This window comes from Phascolarctos cinereus, unplaced genomic scaffold (genome assembly GCF_003287225.1).
Source record: "Phascolarctos cinereus isolate Bilbo 61053 unplaced genomic scaffold, phaCin_HiC Scaffold_3;HRSCAF=262, whole genome shotgun sequence".
Classification (NCBI taxonomy): Eukaryota; Metazoa; Chordata; class Mammalia; order Diprotodontia; family Phascolarctidae; genus Phascolarctos; species Phascolarctos cinereus.
In genome coordinates this window covers 154027897-154040849 of record NW_027555736.1, presented here as the reverse complement: position 1 = coordinate 154040849, position 12953 = coordinate 154027897, and the positions used below count along the sequence as shown (strand labels likewise).

Sequence of the window (12953 nt, the reverse complement as noted above, 5' to 3'; positions counted from 1 at the left end):
AGTTGAGTTAGTTCTCACCACATGAACTACTTACTGGAAAAGCACATTTCGGATATTGTACTAAATTGTATTAGTCTTGTTACTGGCAGATTTTAGCAGAATTACCTAAGAATTTCTGCAAGTGACTTGGAACCAGAGAAGCAGATCTTCCAGGAGGAGCCCTCTTTAGAGCTGTCCTCAGAATGAGGCGTAAGCCAGAATTTCCAAGGGAAACGTTTCCAAGGACTGTATGACCACATAGGACATCTGGCACTCAAAATGAAATATGCTGATTACATGAATATTGGGAGTGGGCTACCAGATTACAAGAGGACTTGATCTTATTTAATATTGATCATTATTCTGTTACTTTGTAGGGTTTTTTTGTGTTGTTTTTATGGTGTTCATGTTTACTGGTAATATGTAAATTCTCCTCTCAAATTACATCCTAAGCCTCCTAAGTGGTTTAATATGTAACCTCACTTAGTTTACGTATAAAGCCTATTTAACAAGGTTTGTCTCCTTAAGAGATTTTGAGATTATGACTCTGCTTAACTAAGTTTGTTTAAATTTTATGACATTGAAAGAAACATGGGATTACAATTTTATAATATTCATGGCAGTAGTACACTTGTGTCCTGTTGCAAATTTGTGCCCTAGTTTAAGCCACTAATGCTTGTGCAAATTGATTTGCCATGAGCAACAGAGATTAAGATGATGTAGTTGAGGATAGAGGAGCAATACAGGTTTGATTGTGGGGGAAGTCCAGTGGTGCAGTGGATAGAGTAAGCCTTGGAGCCAGGAAGGTTCATCCTCCTGAGTTTAAATCTAGCCTCAGATACTTAGTAGCTGTGTGACCCTGAGCAAGTCACTGAACCCTGTTCACCTCATTTCCTCATCTGTAAAATGAGCTGGAGAAGAAAATGGCAAACCATCCTAGTATCTTTGCCTAGAAACCTCCAGAAGGGGTCACAAAGAGTTGGACATGACTAGAAAACAACACTGGTGCAGTGCTATAAATACGGTTAGCCCCAAAGAGGGAATTGTGCAAAGTAAGGCCACTGGGGCAAAATATAGTCTGAATGACCCCCATATTTTGAAAACCTTGCTTAAACTTTGGGTCCTGTGATTAGCCAGACTACAGTAGAGGGCGAGGTCCCCTTGAGGACAACTCACACCACCTGAGAACTAATTTCATCTCCCAGTGATGCTGTAATGAGCAGGAGCTAAGATGACACTCATCCTACCTCATCATTAAAATGTCTGCCAATCAGTATTGTCTCACCCTTATATGTAAATACTACTGTCTATAAAAGCAGGCTGGAGCTTGGATTTAGCAGCTGGCCTTGCTCCCAACTGCTTGATGCCTTGGGGCACCAATAAACTTTTTGTTCTTGTTGTTGTTGTTGTGAAAAGTAAGCCTGTGAAATTGTTCTGAACAGTTTTAACTTGTGTCTGTATTTAAATAGGTTCCAGACATGGCAGGCTATCCTCACATCCGTTACATTTCATCAGGATTGGATGGAACATCATTTAGAGGCCCTTTCAGGGGCAATTTTGAGGTTTGTAATAAAATAAGTGTAGTTGTTAGCCAAAATGTATTTAGTAAAGGGAAAAGTATATAACTCTTATTAGTTTCAGCATTTGTTTGAGGTATGGCACTGCATTTCATTGCAAAGGGAAAGAATACATCAAAACTTTCAAGGTAGTTATTAGCATTTGTTGTGTATGAATTTGTAGTTACTCTGTGTGTGTGTGTATTTGGGGTGGGGGGCGAACTAATGATTCACATAATTTGAGAGATAGGAGCTTAGAGATCCAACTACTTCATTTTACTGGTGAAAAAACTGAGACCTATGATTGCACATCTGAGGGGCAGGGCAAGAGCTGTAGCATGGGTCTCCTTATTCTAAGTCTTTCCATCTCAGCATATTTATCTTGTTAAAAGAGGAGTAAATAAAGTGTTCAGCCAACTGCAGAAATCGAATAAAGCTACTTATACAATCAAATACAGAGACACCATCTGTATAAATTAGTTGATGCTAATATTTACTGAACAGAAGTCAAAAGAAAGTATTTTCATTTGTGTCATTATGAGTTAAACTGCATGTTTTATTGGCACTGAATGTTGAATGGCAGTGGTTGGTTCACATATGAATTTGTAGACCTTTGCAATATTTCTGTAGCACTCAGATTGTAATGAACTAAGCTGTCTAAATAGGAGAAAATAATCTAGTCATGTTTCGCAGAGTTCAGGGTCCAGAAACAATTCTGTTTCAGATCTAAAAGTTCTTTGTCATTTAATCTTCAGGGGGAAAAGACATTTGGATATTAGATTTTTGTTTTCTTGTCATGTATGAAAATCCTAATTTAGTGCTTTTTAACTGTAACAAAATATCAGATTCAATTTTTTCTTTTCAGTGTAAATTTTTTGTGTATTGTAACTTTAGAGAAATTGTGATATAACTTAATTAAAATCATTACTGGCTTTTCCCCCCTGAAATCATCTTCCTTGTGATTTATGAGGTTATCAGTTTGGATTTTGATGTTTTTTTTCCTTGTTTTTAGGAACTGATTCATTTGGAAGAGCGGTTAGGAAATGTCAATCGTGGAGCTTCCCAGGGAACAATTGAAAGATGTACATACCCACACAAATACAAAAAGGTGAGAATTTCTTTTAATAGCCTTAGTAGGGAATTCGAAAAATATTTAAGTGTCCTAAGTTAGCCTTGCTACTTTATTTGTGGCCCAAACTGCCAGCTGGTTCTTGCTATAAGTGTAGTTAAAATTAGAATTAGTTTTCAAATTTATTGCCTTCCTAAGATAAATTTTAGTCCTCTAGTCAAATTTTACCTACTTCTGCAGCATTTGGTCAGTGGTTATTTAGAGTCACACTCTAAATTTTGCAAATCTTAGAATAAGACTATAACCTGCTCAGATTTCCAAGTACCACTTCTAAGCAACATGTATAGGTGGCATAAAGACAACAGCACCTTTGGCATTTGTAAAGATATCATGAATTTAGCAATTTTCAAATTCTCTGCAATTATATGGAACTCTTTTAATTTATTACCTTAGACCTTTCAGTGTCTGTTATTATTCTTTTTGAGCATGGAGTTGATGGACTAGATAAATTAAACATGGTCACCAGGACCCCGCAAGAAGCTGAAATAGATGTAAAACCATAGTTGCCATATGGTTTTTTTGATGTTGAATTTTTAAGGCTGAAATGAGAAATTACTAATATTTCTTGGCCTCCTACAATTTAGAACTGTTAATTTTCCTTCTCAGTTATTGATATTAACAACATCAATAAATATGCACAGTATTTAAAAATAAATATTAATAAAAAATGTACAAGGTGTGATTTAAATTTTTTTCCTTTAAATATTTTTTGGCTATTTAAAATCATAGAAATAATATATTTATGTTGCTTGTATCTTTTAAATTTATATGCTACCTTTACTTTTATAAAGGCTTTATTATACTGAATCAGTGATAGTACTTTTAATCTGTTAAATCATGAAGCAAAAAAGAGCATGTGTATTAGGTCCCCAGGATTCTAAGTTATACCTTTTTATTAGCCATCAGTAGCTGTTTAAAAAAATCTTATGTTTGTTACTGTTCAATGTCGTTTTGTTGATGTTTTTGATGATGTTGATTTTTAAAGAACAAATTTTACTCAGTTATTCAATAATGTCATCTCTACTAATAAGGTAACAACTGATTGGTTCTCACAGAGGAAACTGCACTGCAAACAAGATGGGGAAGAGGGAACTGAGGAAGACACAGAGGAAAAATGTACCATTTGTTTGTCTATTTTAGAGGAAGGTGAAGATGTGAGGTAATTAAATATTAATCAGATTAATTGCCAACATTTTACAGCAAGGGTTAGAAACAAATATTAAGCCTGATTTACTCTTTCTTTTAACCCATTCTTCCAGCCAGTCTTTGCAGTTGGGCATGATAGAGAGAGAGGAGGGGGTAGAGAAGAATGCATATGTCTGTGGGTGGTACGGTTAGTGCATTGTACTGCCTTTAGCTCTGCTGTTCTTTGGCTTTTGACCTTGATCAAATCATTGCCACTTGTCTACATCTTTGTTTTCTTTTATTGAGATATTGGATTAGATGCCTTCTGTGGCCTCTTCAGTCCCATGATTAAACCTGTCCCAATGTGAAGGAATGATGTGCAAAGGGACCATTTGCAAACATTCCTCAGACACTTAAGAGCTTTGTGACTGTGGCCAGGTCCCTGCACTTTTCAGAGCCCAGGTTTCTTTATCTGTAAGAAAGCAGGAATTCTGTAGTCTCTACCTTCCTCACAGGATTGTTATGAGGCAGAGTGTTTCCAAAATTTAAAGGAACATAATAGTTGTCATATTACACATTCGTGCCACTTCAGTACATCCTGTTGCTGGACTTTTGACATGTAGAAATGGTAGATAAGTTGTTTTCTGCCAAGTAAGTTTTAAGTTGACCACCTTGGAGAATCTGGGATGGAAGTATTCTTTCCTCTTCTTTGGAGGTCATATTGTTTTATCTTTCAAAGTTCCAGAAGAACAAAATTTGTTGTGTACATTTTAAGCTGGAGGGGTACCTTAGATATCGTCTAGTCTACCTTCCCAGTTTTATAGATGAAGAATTTGAGGTCCAGAGACAGAACAGCCCAATGTCAAACAGGCTGGAGGGTCAGAATTCATTCCATACACAAATCTCTTGTGACCAGTTATGGGATACAAAAGCAATTCTATTTTAAAGTGGAATATAGTCCATTATATTGTTGTAAGTTCTTGAATGAAATTAATTAAAATTATTTAAGTTTGAGATTCTGCACTCAGGTCCCAAATAATAGATTTGTGGTCTCTTATTTTCCTAATTCAGCATAATAATAGGATGTTTTCAGGAACTTAAATAGACAGAAAAACGGTAATCCCTCAGAATTTGAGCTGAAGATAGCTTACAGTAGTGAACCCACATGTCATTTGGGGAGGCTTTCAGATAAATTAGTATTAAAACAATTTTTTGTTGCCCACAATGAAGTCCTCCATCAGTGCTTCACTGTGGAGCAGTATTTGCCTTGGTTCTTGGAGGCTTTGCCAGCAAAGTGCAAGCTTGCAAATAGAGCTGAAACCTGAAAAGGTCTGGGCCTGGCAGTGGACTCTATCTATATCATCTCTGGACCATCCTAACTGTGTTTGAAGAGGTTCATCCCATATGAACACTATGTGATTTTTTCCCCCCCTTTTGCCACAGTAACTCAAAGATGGTTATGAGCAGTGATCTGAATTAATCTGTGTTGTTGATGGGAGCACCTGCAATGAAGTCTGTTTTGTTATCTTAATGCATAGGATAACTGCCTTAATTTAGAGAAGACTAAAGGGGTAGAAATAAATGTTAATCTTTTTGTTTCATTCAGAGATAAGCAAGTCTGAATGAAGAATAAAATTGTCTTAGTGACTTTATTGTTAATACTTTACCTAGAGTGAATGTCACTTGGCTTTCTTCTCAAAATGACAAATTTAATGCTGTCCTGTCTTTCTGTCCTAATTGTGGAAATCCTCTTTGAGCTCTTATAACTTGTTAACTAAAAACCTAGTTTAGTTCACCAAAATGAACACCTTTTATTTAACATGTTTATGGTAAAGTGCTACTGCTCTAAAAGGGTGGTATAGGAATTATACCATCAGAATAAATTTTGTAATGTTATGCAATTAGAAAGAGCATTGTAATCGATCTCCTGGACAAAAATGGACCTGTTATCGTATGGAACATAACTACTAGTGCAATTCTGATGATTACAGTCACTCACGATATATTGTATATTTCTATATCTATAGAAATGTATCATTCTAGTAATTTTTCTAATATTGTCCCTATCCTTTTGTCTGAAGTATTACATTTAAATTTTCTTTATGAAGAGAAAAAGTTCCCAGTGGCCTTGAAACAACCATAAGGTCTTTAGAAATGCCATTTGTATTCATCATAACATTAATTTTTTCATTTTTAAATTTTAGGCGCCTTCCATGTATGCACCTTTTCCACCAAGTGTGTGTCGACCAGTGGTTAATTACTAATAAGAAGTGCCCCATTTGCAGAGTGGACATTGAAGCTCAGCTGCCAAGTGAAAGTTGACACCATTTTCCCAGAACTCTTGCCCTCCCTCCCATTCCTATCCTTTCTGGTACTGCAGTCAACCAAAGATGGCATGACTTACCTGCGCAGATTTGAAAGCATTGAACTTAAAGAGTGCTGGCTCTGCTACATGGTACAACTAATGCTAGACCTACAGTTTGTGTATACAGTTGATTTAATGTATTTATAAAAGCTTTTTTTTTTTTAGATTTTACATTTCCCTTTTTATTTTACTGTATTTTTGCATGGTTCCTTGTATTGATTGCATTTCTTTGCACATATTATGGGCTTTGTGACCCTAAACTTGCAGGCAAGATTAGCTGCTTTAGAAAGTAGAATTGTGTGGTCCTTTTGTTTTTACATAGTACCAAGCTTTGAGAATTATGATTTCATCCATTACTAACCTTGAATTTGTTAATTTAATCAATCATGTATTTTAGTTTACTGTATAAAGATGAACTAGAAAATGATAATATTGTGTATTAAGACATTCCTTAAGTAGGACAAAAGGGCTGCTGTATATTTACAATATGAGTTCTGAGTTAAAAACCATCCTTAATACTGGGAACAGAATACAAATTATATTCAGTCAGATGCAGGTGGCATACTCATCACCAGAGTGATCGATTTGAACCTTCTTGGTGTATCCTTTTAAATTTCCTTTCAGCACAATGCAGATATAGATGAATATCGATATTATATACTTATACTGCTGTTCTGATTGTATTTATCTTTTTTCTTACATTGTCGAGAAATTTGATTCCCTGATTTAATTTCCCTGCTGTAAAACAGCTCTAACGAACACTAAATATTAATTTCCATTAGCTGGATTGTATATACTTGCAGATTTAATGAATTTTTAGGGAAACTGAAAAAAGACATGTAGAATTTTGTTCTTCAGTCTTCAGCTAAAGCACGTCTAGTTAAGATATCTGCTTACATTGGTTTTGTAAACACATTCAATCAAGATTTAGAATTGCAATTGTTGGCAGGTATCCATGCATTCATAGAACTTCTAAAAAGGTCCCAGGATCATCTTCAAGGGATTTTTATTAGTTAAAAGTTAATAAAGTTAGCTAAATCTACATGTCTCTTGTTTTATTTCTCACTAAACTTGAAAAACTATAAATCTGCAGATACTTACTGTGAGGCACAAATTATGCTGTTACCTAGTGTTGCTCTGGTTATAGAATTCCACTGTATACATTGCCAACAGTCAATCACTGGTTTAAAAATATTAATTTCTATAGTTAAGATTTGCTGAATAATATAGTATATAGAGTTAAGTTAATGTACTAACATTTCTCCTTTGGAGGAAGTTTTAATCCACGTCAGGATGCAAATTCCTTATCAAAATACTTTCATATTACAGAATAGCATAGTTTATTTGTTTAAATGTGCTCAGTAATGCCCCAAGTTGCAAATGCATCCAGACAGTGTTACTGTCATAATGTGGAAGACATGTTCCTATGGATCATATGTGAAGATGTCAATAAGCTTGCATTAAGCCACCTGCTTTGTAAGTGGATTGATTAATAAATACCTTCAATTTCCATTGTTCTTGTTTTTTCATAGTGTGTGTAAAGCAACATCAAAAACCATGAGATAAAGAATGCTTTTTAAATTGTGTTATAGCTTCATGTTTGAATCTGCCCAATTTGCTGTTTTGTCTTTATTAAATTAAGGTTACTTACCTTTTTTCATCCTCTTTTTTAGGGGGGTGGGGGGAGGCAGCAGTTCTTACAGTTAAAGACAGCATGGTATAGTAGTGGATAAAGGGGGTCAGCTTGAAATCAGGAAGACCTATTTCAAGGCCTACCTATAATGCCTATCAGGTGTTTAACCCTGGGCAAGTCACTTCCCCAGGCAACTCTCCTATCATAAATTAAAGAGAGCTACTGAGTGTTGATGATCTCCATTGGTGTGGAAAGATTTACTACAAGAAGTATTCCCCAAGCCAATGAAATCACAGCTCTTGCATATCCCACCTCTTATCAACTCCATGAAACTTAGCCACATTCTTTTTTTAATCTGTAGTACATTATAATTTTTTTTCCTTTGATGCTGAAATCTAGGGAGAGAAAACTAATTGTTAGCTAGCTATTTTTTAATTAATTTGCTTTGTGGAGACAAACAAATCTCATGGTGATATACATATTTTCAGAGACAAACTGAATGAGTTTTAAGCTACAGTTGCATACGAAGTACGAGGTAGAGGCAAATTTCCACCTTAATGGAATAAAGGACAAGTGGCCTTTCTGTACATACTATTCCTGTGATGGTATAAAGGATGTGGGGAAATATTCTCTAACTAGTTACTAGAAAACCTGGGTTCCCAGTAAAGGGCTAGAGTGTTTGTACAGTTAAATCAGAATTAGGGACACTTGGACGTGTTTGATAATGACTACTGTTGATTTTTTATTATTATTTAGATAGGACATTGCTATTTGTCATACAATAATTTTTATAAGGGATTAGCTTCCATTACTGTTAACGTTGAAGCTCTTAAATTGAAATGCTGCCCTTAGAGGAAAATGATCCAGGGGGAAAATATATTGCAAGAGTTCCTTCACTTTGTTGTGCTTTATTTGCTTTGGTGCTTTTCATTTCCTTGCATCCAGTAATTTCAAAATAAAATTTGTAAGAATGGCCATCTATTATTTTAATGGGAAAAATACTTGTCAACAAATATGTATAGATCAGTAACACTGTGTTCTTATTTGACCTGACCTTTTTCCTGCACTTGAATTATTTTTGCTTTTTAATTGCTTGCAGACTCTTCCCCATCTGAAACATGTTAATTGTTTATGATAAGAATAGTTTTATTATTAAAATTAATGGTCTATGAAACTTGAACACTAAACAATAATATTAAAATGTTCCAATTATTTTTAGCATTTTATTATCAGTTTTTTCTTTGTGTATGAGAGAAGTTTGTTTCTGAAGTAAAATATTCCAAGTTCTAAAACAACATACTTATAAAGTTTTGAATACAATTTGCTCATAAGGTCACAAATTCCTGTATCTTTTCTTTTAGCCTTCCAGGTCTTTTTCAATACAATAAAAAAAAGTTTAAACTTTAAGGAATAAATATTAGATGAGAACTCACATTATAGTTTAACTAGGTGGGCTAGGGCAGCCACTTTTGCCATTCTAAATGAAACATTTATTGGATACAATCGTCAAAAGAAGACATTATTCTAACATTTCCTTTATATGTGTAAATAGTTGCATATACATGTAACATGATTGAAACATAAATGCAGGACCCATATTGCTCATATACATTGATAATCCATTTAGAGCATAGTGTGGTTCAAAAAGCAGTGGAAGTGGTCTAGGCTGAGGGACCCAAGTCATCCCTCTATATCTCATGCAAACTGCAGTTTGACTTTGGTCTAGTCCAAACACTGTCCTCTAGGTTAAAAGGATTAAGCTATTGATCTATAATGGCTCCTTCATGTTCAAATGCCATAAGACAGGTTTTTTTTCCTAAGCATATCTTTGAGTTTTATATCATTTATTTAATTTCTAAATAAATACTCTTCTGTTCCCAACCCACTCATTCAGTTAATGTGTTTATTAAGTACTTAATTAAGTATCAAGCACTATGCTAAATGGTAAGGATACAAAGAAAGGCAAACATTTGGTCTCTGCCTTCAAGTAGCTCATTCTAATGAGAGGCACAACATGCAAAAAATTGTACAAGCAAGGTAGGTACGATAGAAAGTAAATAATATTTAATAACATTAAATAGAAAATAATCTTTGGGCTGGGGTGGAGAGACCAGGAAAGACTTTCTTCAGAAGGTGGGGTTTGCCCAGAGTCTTGAAGAAAGACAGATGGTGAAGAGGGAGAGCATTTCATACATGGAAGAGAGCACAAAATGGGGAGATGGAGGGTTGCATATGGGGAACAACAAGGCCATGTAGGTAGTTGGATAGTAGAGTACATGGAATAAGAATGGAAAAGTAGTAAGGGGCCAGGTTGCAAGAGGCTTTAAATATTTAAACACCACACAGATTTTATTTTTGATCCTGGAAGTAATAGTGAGTCACTGGAGTTTACTGAGTAAAGGAGTGAAATGAACAGACCTGTGCTTTATGAAAATGACTTTGGCTGCCAAGTGGAGAATAGATTGAGGTGGGGAGACAAGGCAAGGAGGCTAATCAGAAGGCCATTGAAAGAGTCTTGATGTGAAGTGGTCAGGCTTCACTAAGGGGTCTGCCATATGAGTGGAGAGGAGGCATACAGGAAAGGTGTTGTGAAAGGTGAAAACAAGATTTGGCAGCAGGTAGGATAGGAGGGATGAGTGTGAATAAAAAGCGGAGAATGGCACTGAGAAGGATGGTAGTGACTGTCCTAGGCATCCTTAGAATTCTTTTAAGTTTGGGGGATAGAACCCGACTTCCTTCCATTCGAAACTGCCTAGTAAAGTGTTCTACCAAGGATCAGAATTGCACTTTGTCCTATTCAATTCATACTTTGGTACCAGGGTTTCAGTAACTCCATAAATGCAGCAACCACAGCTATCTAGATGATTCTAGGCTGACTCTATTCTCTTTTTAGCAGGCTTAGTTCTCATGGTCATTCATCTTCACTTTGTTTCATACCTCTTGGGGTCTTTCTCATTAATCCTGCTGATGAGGAATGCATGACACTTTTCCTCAAATTAATTTGGGTGCCTCCTTCCTGAGAGGAGAGAGGATGACATTCAAGTAGGCTGGTCTATGAAATTCCAAAACTAACCTAACCAGGGCCCCTATGCCCCTGGCAAATGGGCTGAACAGTGGAATTATGTTGTACCTAGATATTTGTGAAACTTTGGCTTACTGTTCCTGGTTACCTTATCTCCCTGCCCACATCGGGGTTTCCTCTATAAGAATCCCTAGCCTCTCCTGGCTACTGGCCATCTTCCTTAAATGGAGGGCATCCCCCTTAAGCAAGTATCTCCATTTAGGGGGCATCTGCCTTAAGGACCCACCTCCCTTGATGGGCGTCTTCTTTGGGGTGCCCCCCTCCCTTGGTGTGTTGCATTATTTTCAGTAAATGCCTTTACTTGATTTGGAGACAGCCTGAGAGAATTCTTTCTAGATGACCTTGCAGCTCAACATTTTGGGGTGCCCCTGAAGCTTATTACCACTGAAGAGGTCTAGGACTTTTGGGGTGCTGCAACCCCAAAATCATGGTACCAGACCCTGCCTGAATGAATTCAACTCAAATCTTCAGCCAGAGGAAAAGTTTATTAGTGATAAATCACTAGGTAATGCCCATGAGGACAAGCAGGCATGAGAAAGTCTCAGCCTTTTGAGCATGAGGTCTCAGCATCTGAATGGGGGCCAAGGTGGATCTTAAATACTAAAGTAACTTTGGGTGGGTAGAGAAGGGGGTTGGGAAAAGGGTCTAGGTAAGAATTATAATTGGGGAGGTCTGAGAGATTGAATAGACAATGGGAATAGCTAATGGAAGTAACAGGAAGGCATCGGTCAAAGGGAGATAAGGGGAGTAATTTAAGTGTTTTATGTGAGGCCTGTAATGGAGGGAGCTGGAAGGCATCTGAGTAAGGCAAAAAGGTGAAGGCTAAGGCTTCCAAAGGGAGATAAGGAGCTGGGGTCTGTAGACAAATGGGAGCCAGATTCCCTTTGTGTCAAGGGTGGGGAGATCTGTGCTTGAGCTCACCCCATCACCACCACCACCACTCAGTTCTCCTGAATATGCTAGTACCCTTTCCTTCTGGGACTAACTCCCTGTACCTTCAAACATCTCATATCTTTATCAAAATGGGGGATCCTTATAAAACTAGGCACTAAACCACAGCCCAATTACCCTGTACTTCTCCCTTTGAGTAAAATGTCAAATGTAACTCCTAAAAGTAAGGTTGGGAAAGGTATGGAGGTAATAGGGGAGCTGGAAGATGTAGGGGGGGTCAGTTACTAATTAAGCTTCATTACCCATATCATGCAGCACTTCTTAAACTATGGATCGAGACCCCATGTGGGGTTGTGACCCACAGTTAAAGAAGCGCTGATAGGGGCCATAGTGGAAAAAGTTTAAGAAGCCTTGTGTTAGTGAACTGTCTCAAGGCTTATTTTCCTGGACAATTAAAGTTGCATTAGGGCTCATTCTCACCTGGTATAGCTTGGTGACTATAGCCTTGTAGCATTTTTTTCAACAAGCATTTGCTTACTATGGGGGTGGAAAGGGAGATCTCTAGGTCCAGATTGGTACTGGACCTGTGATGTCAACTTATTATTTATTTTAAATATTTTTTTACATTTTGAGTTTCAAATTCCCTCCCTTTCACCCCTCCTCCACCCTCTGAGAAGGCAAGCAATATACCAATTATACATGTAGAAATCATGCAAAATAATTTCCTATTCTGTATGAAAAAGGCATATTGCAAAAGAAAAAAAAAAGCTAAAACTCTACCAGTGCAGGTCAGCACCTTGTCTGCTGCTTAAGAGAGTCAGCTGGTGTCCTGAGAGGTTGTGACTTGCCTAGGATCACAGCCAGTATCTGACAGAGACAAAATTTGAACCCAAGTCCTTCTTGCCTTGAAGCCAGTTCCTACTAGTAGGCATAAAAAGAAAAAAAATAATTCTTGCTCTCTGAGAACTTGCATTCTATTGAAAGAAAATAACATAAACCCAGAAAATTTTTGCAACTGAATTTTGCAACTGAAATACCTTAGGAGATAATCTATTGTTGAACAAACATTTAAGCATATTTCTACCACAGATATAAAGTTGAAGGAAGACTATCTCTGGCTATAAAGATAATTTTTGAGAGCTAGTCATGTTGAGGTTTAGGGGTGCTGGGACCCTCAAATAGTGACACAAGTC

The 12953-nt window shown here is 36.7% G+C and overlaps 2 protein-coding genes across 2 annotated transcripts in view; both read left to right on the top strand.

The window, feature by feature from the left end:
* RNF111 (ring finger protein 111) overlaps positions 1-6111 on the top strand; it is a 93797-nt gene extending 87686 nt beyond the window's left edge. Inside the window, 4 exon segments of the mRNA XM_020981896.2 lie at positions 1449-1541; positions 2548-2643; positions 3720-3823; positions 5994-6111. Coding sequence (XP_020837555.1) covers positions 1449-1541; positions 2548-2643; positions 3720-3823; positions 5994-6111 — 411 coding nt within the window.
* Positions 6112-6184: 73 nt separating this feature from the next.
* CCNB2 (cyclin B2) overlaps positions 6185-12953 on the top strand; it is a 44490-nt gene continuing 37721 nt past the window's right edge. The window contains exon 1 of the mRNA XM_078151241.1: positions 6185-6244. Coding sequence (XP_078007367.1) covers positions 6185-6244 — 60 coding nt within the window. The remainder of the gene's footprint in view (positions 6245-12953) is intronic.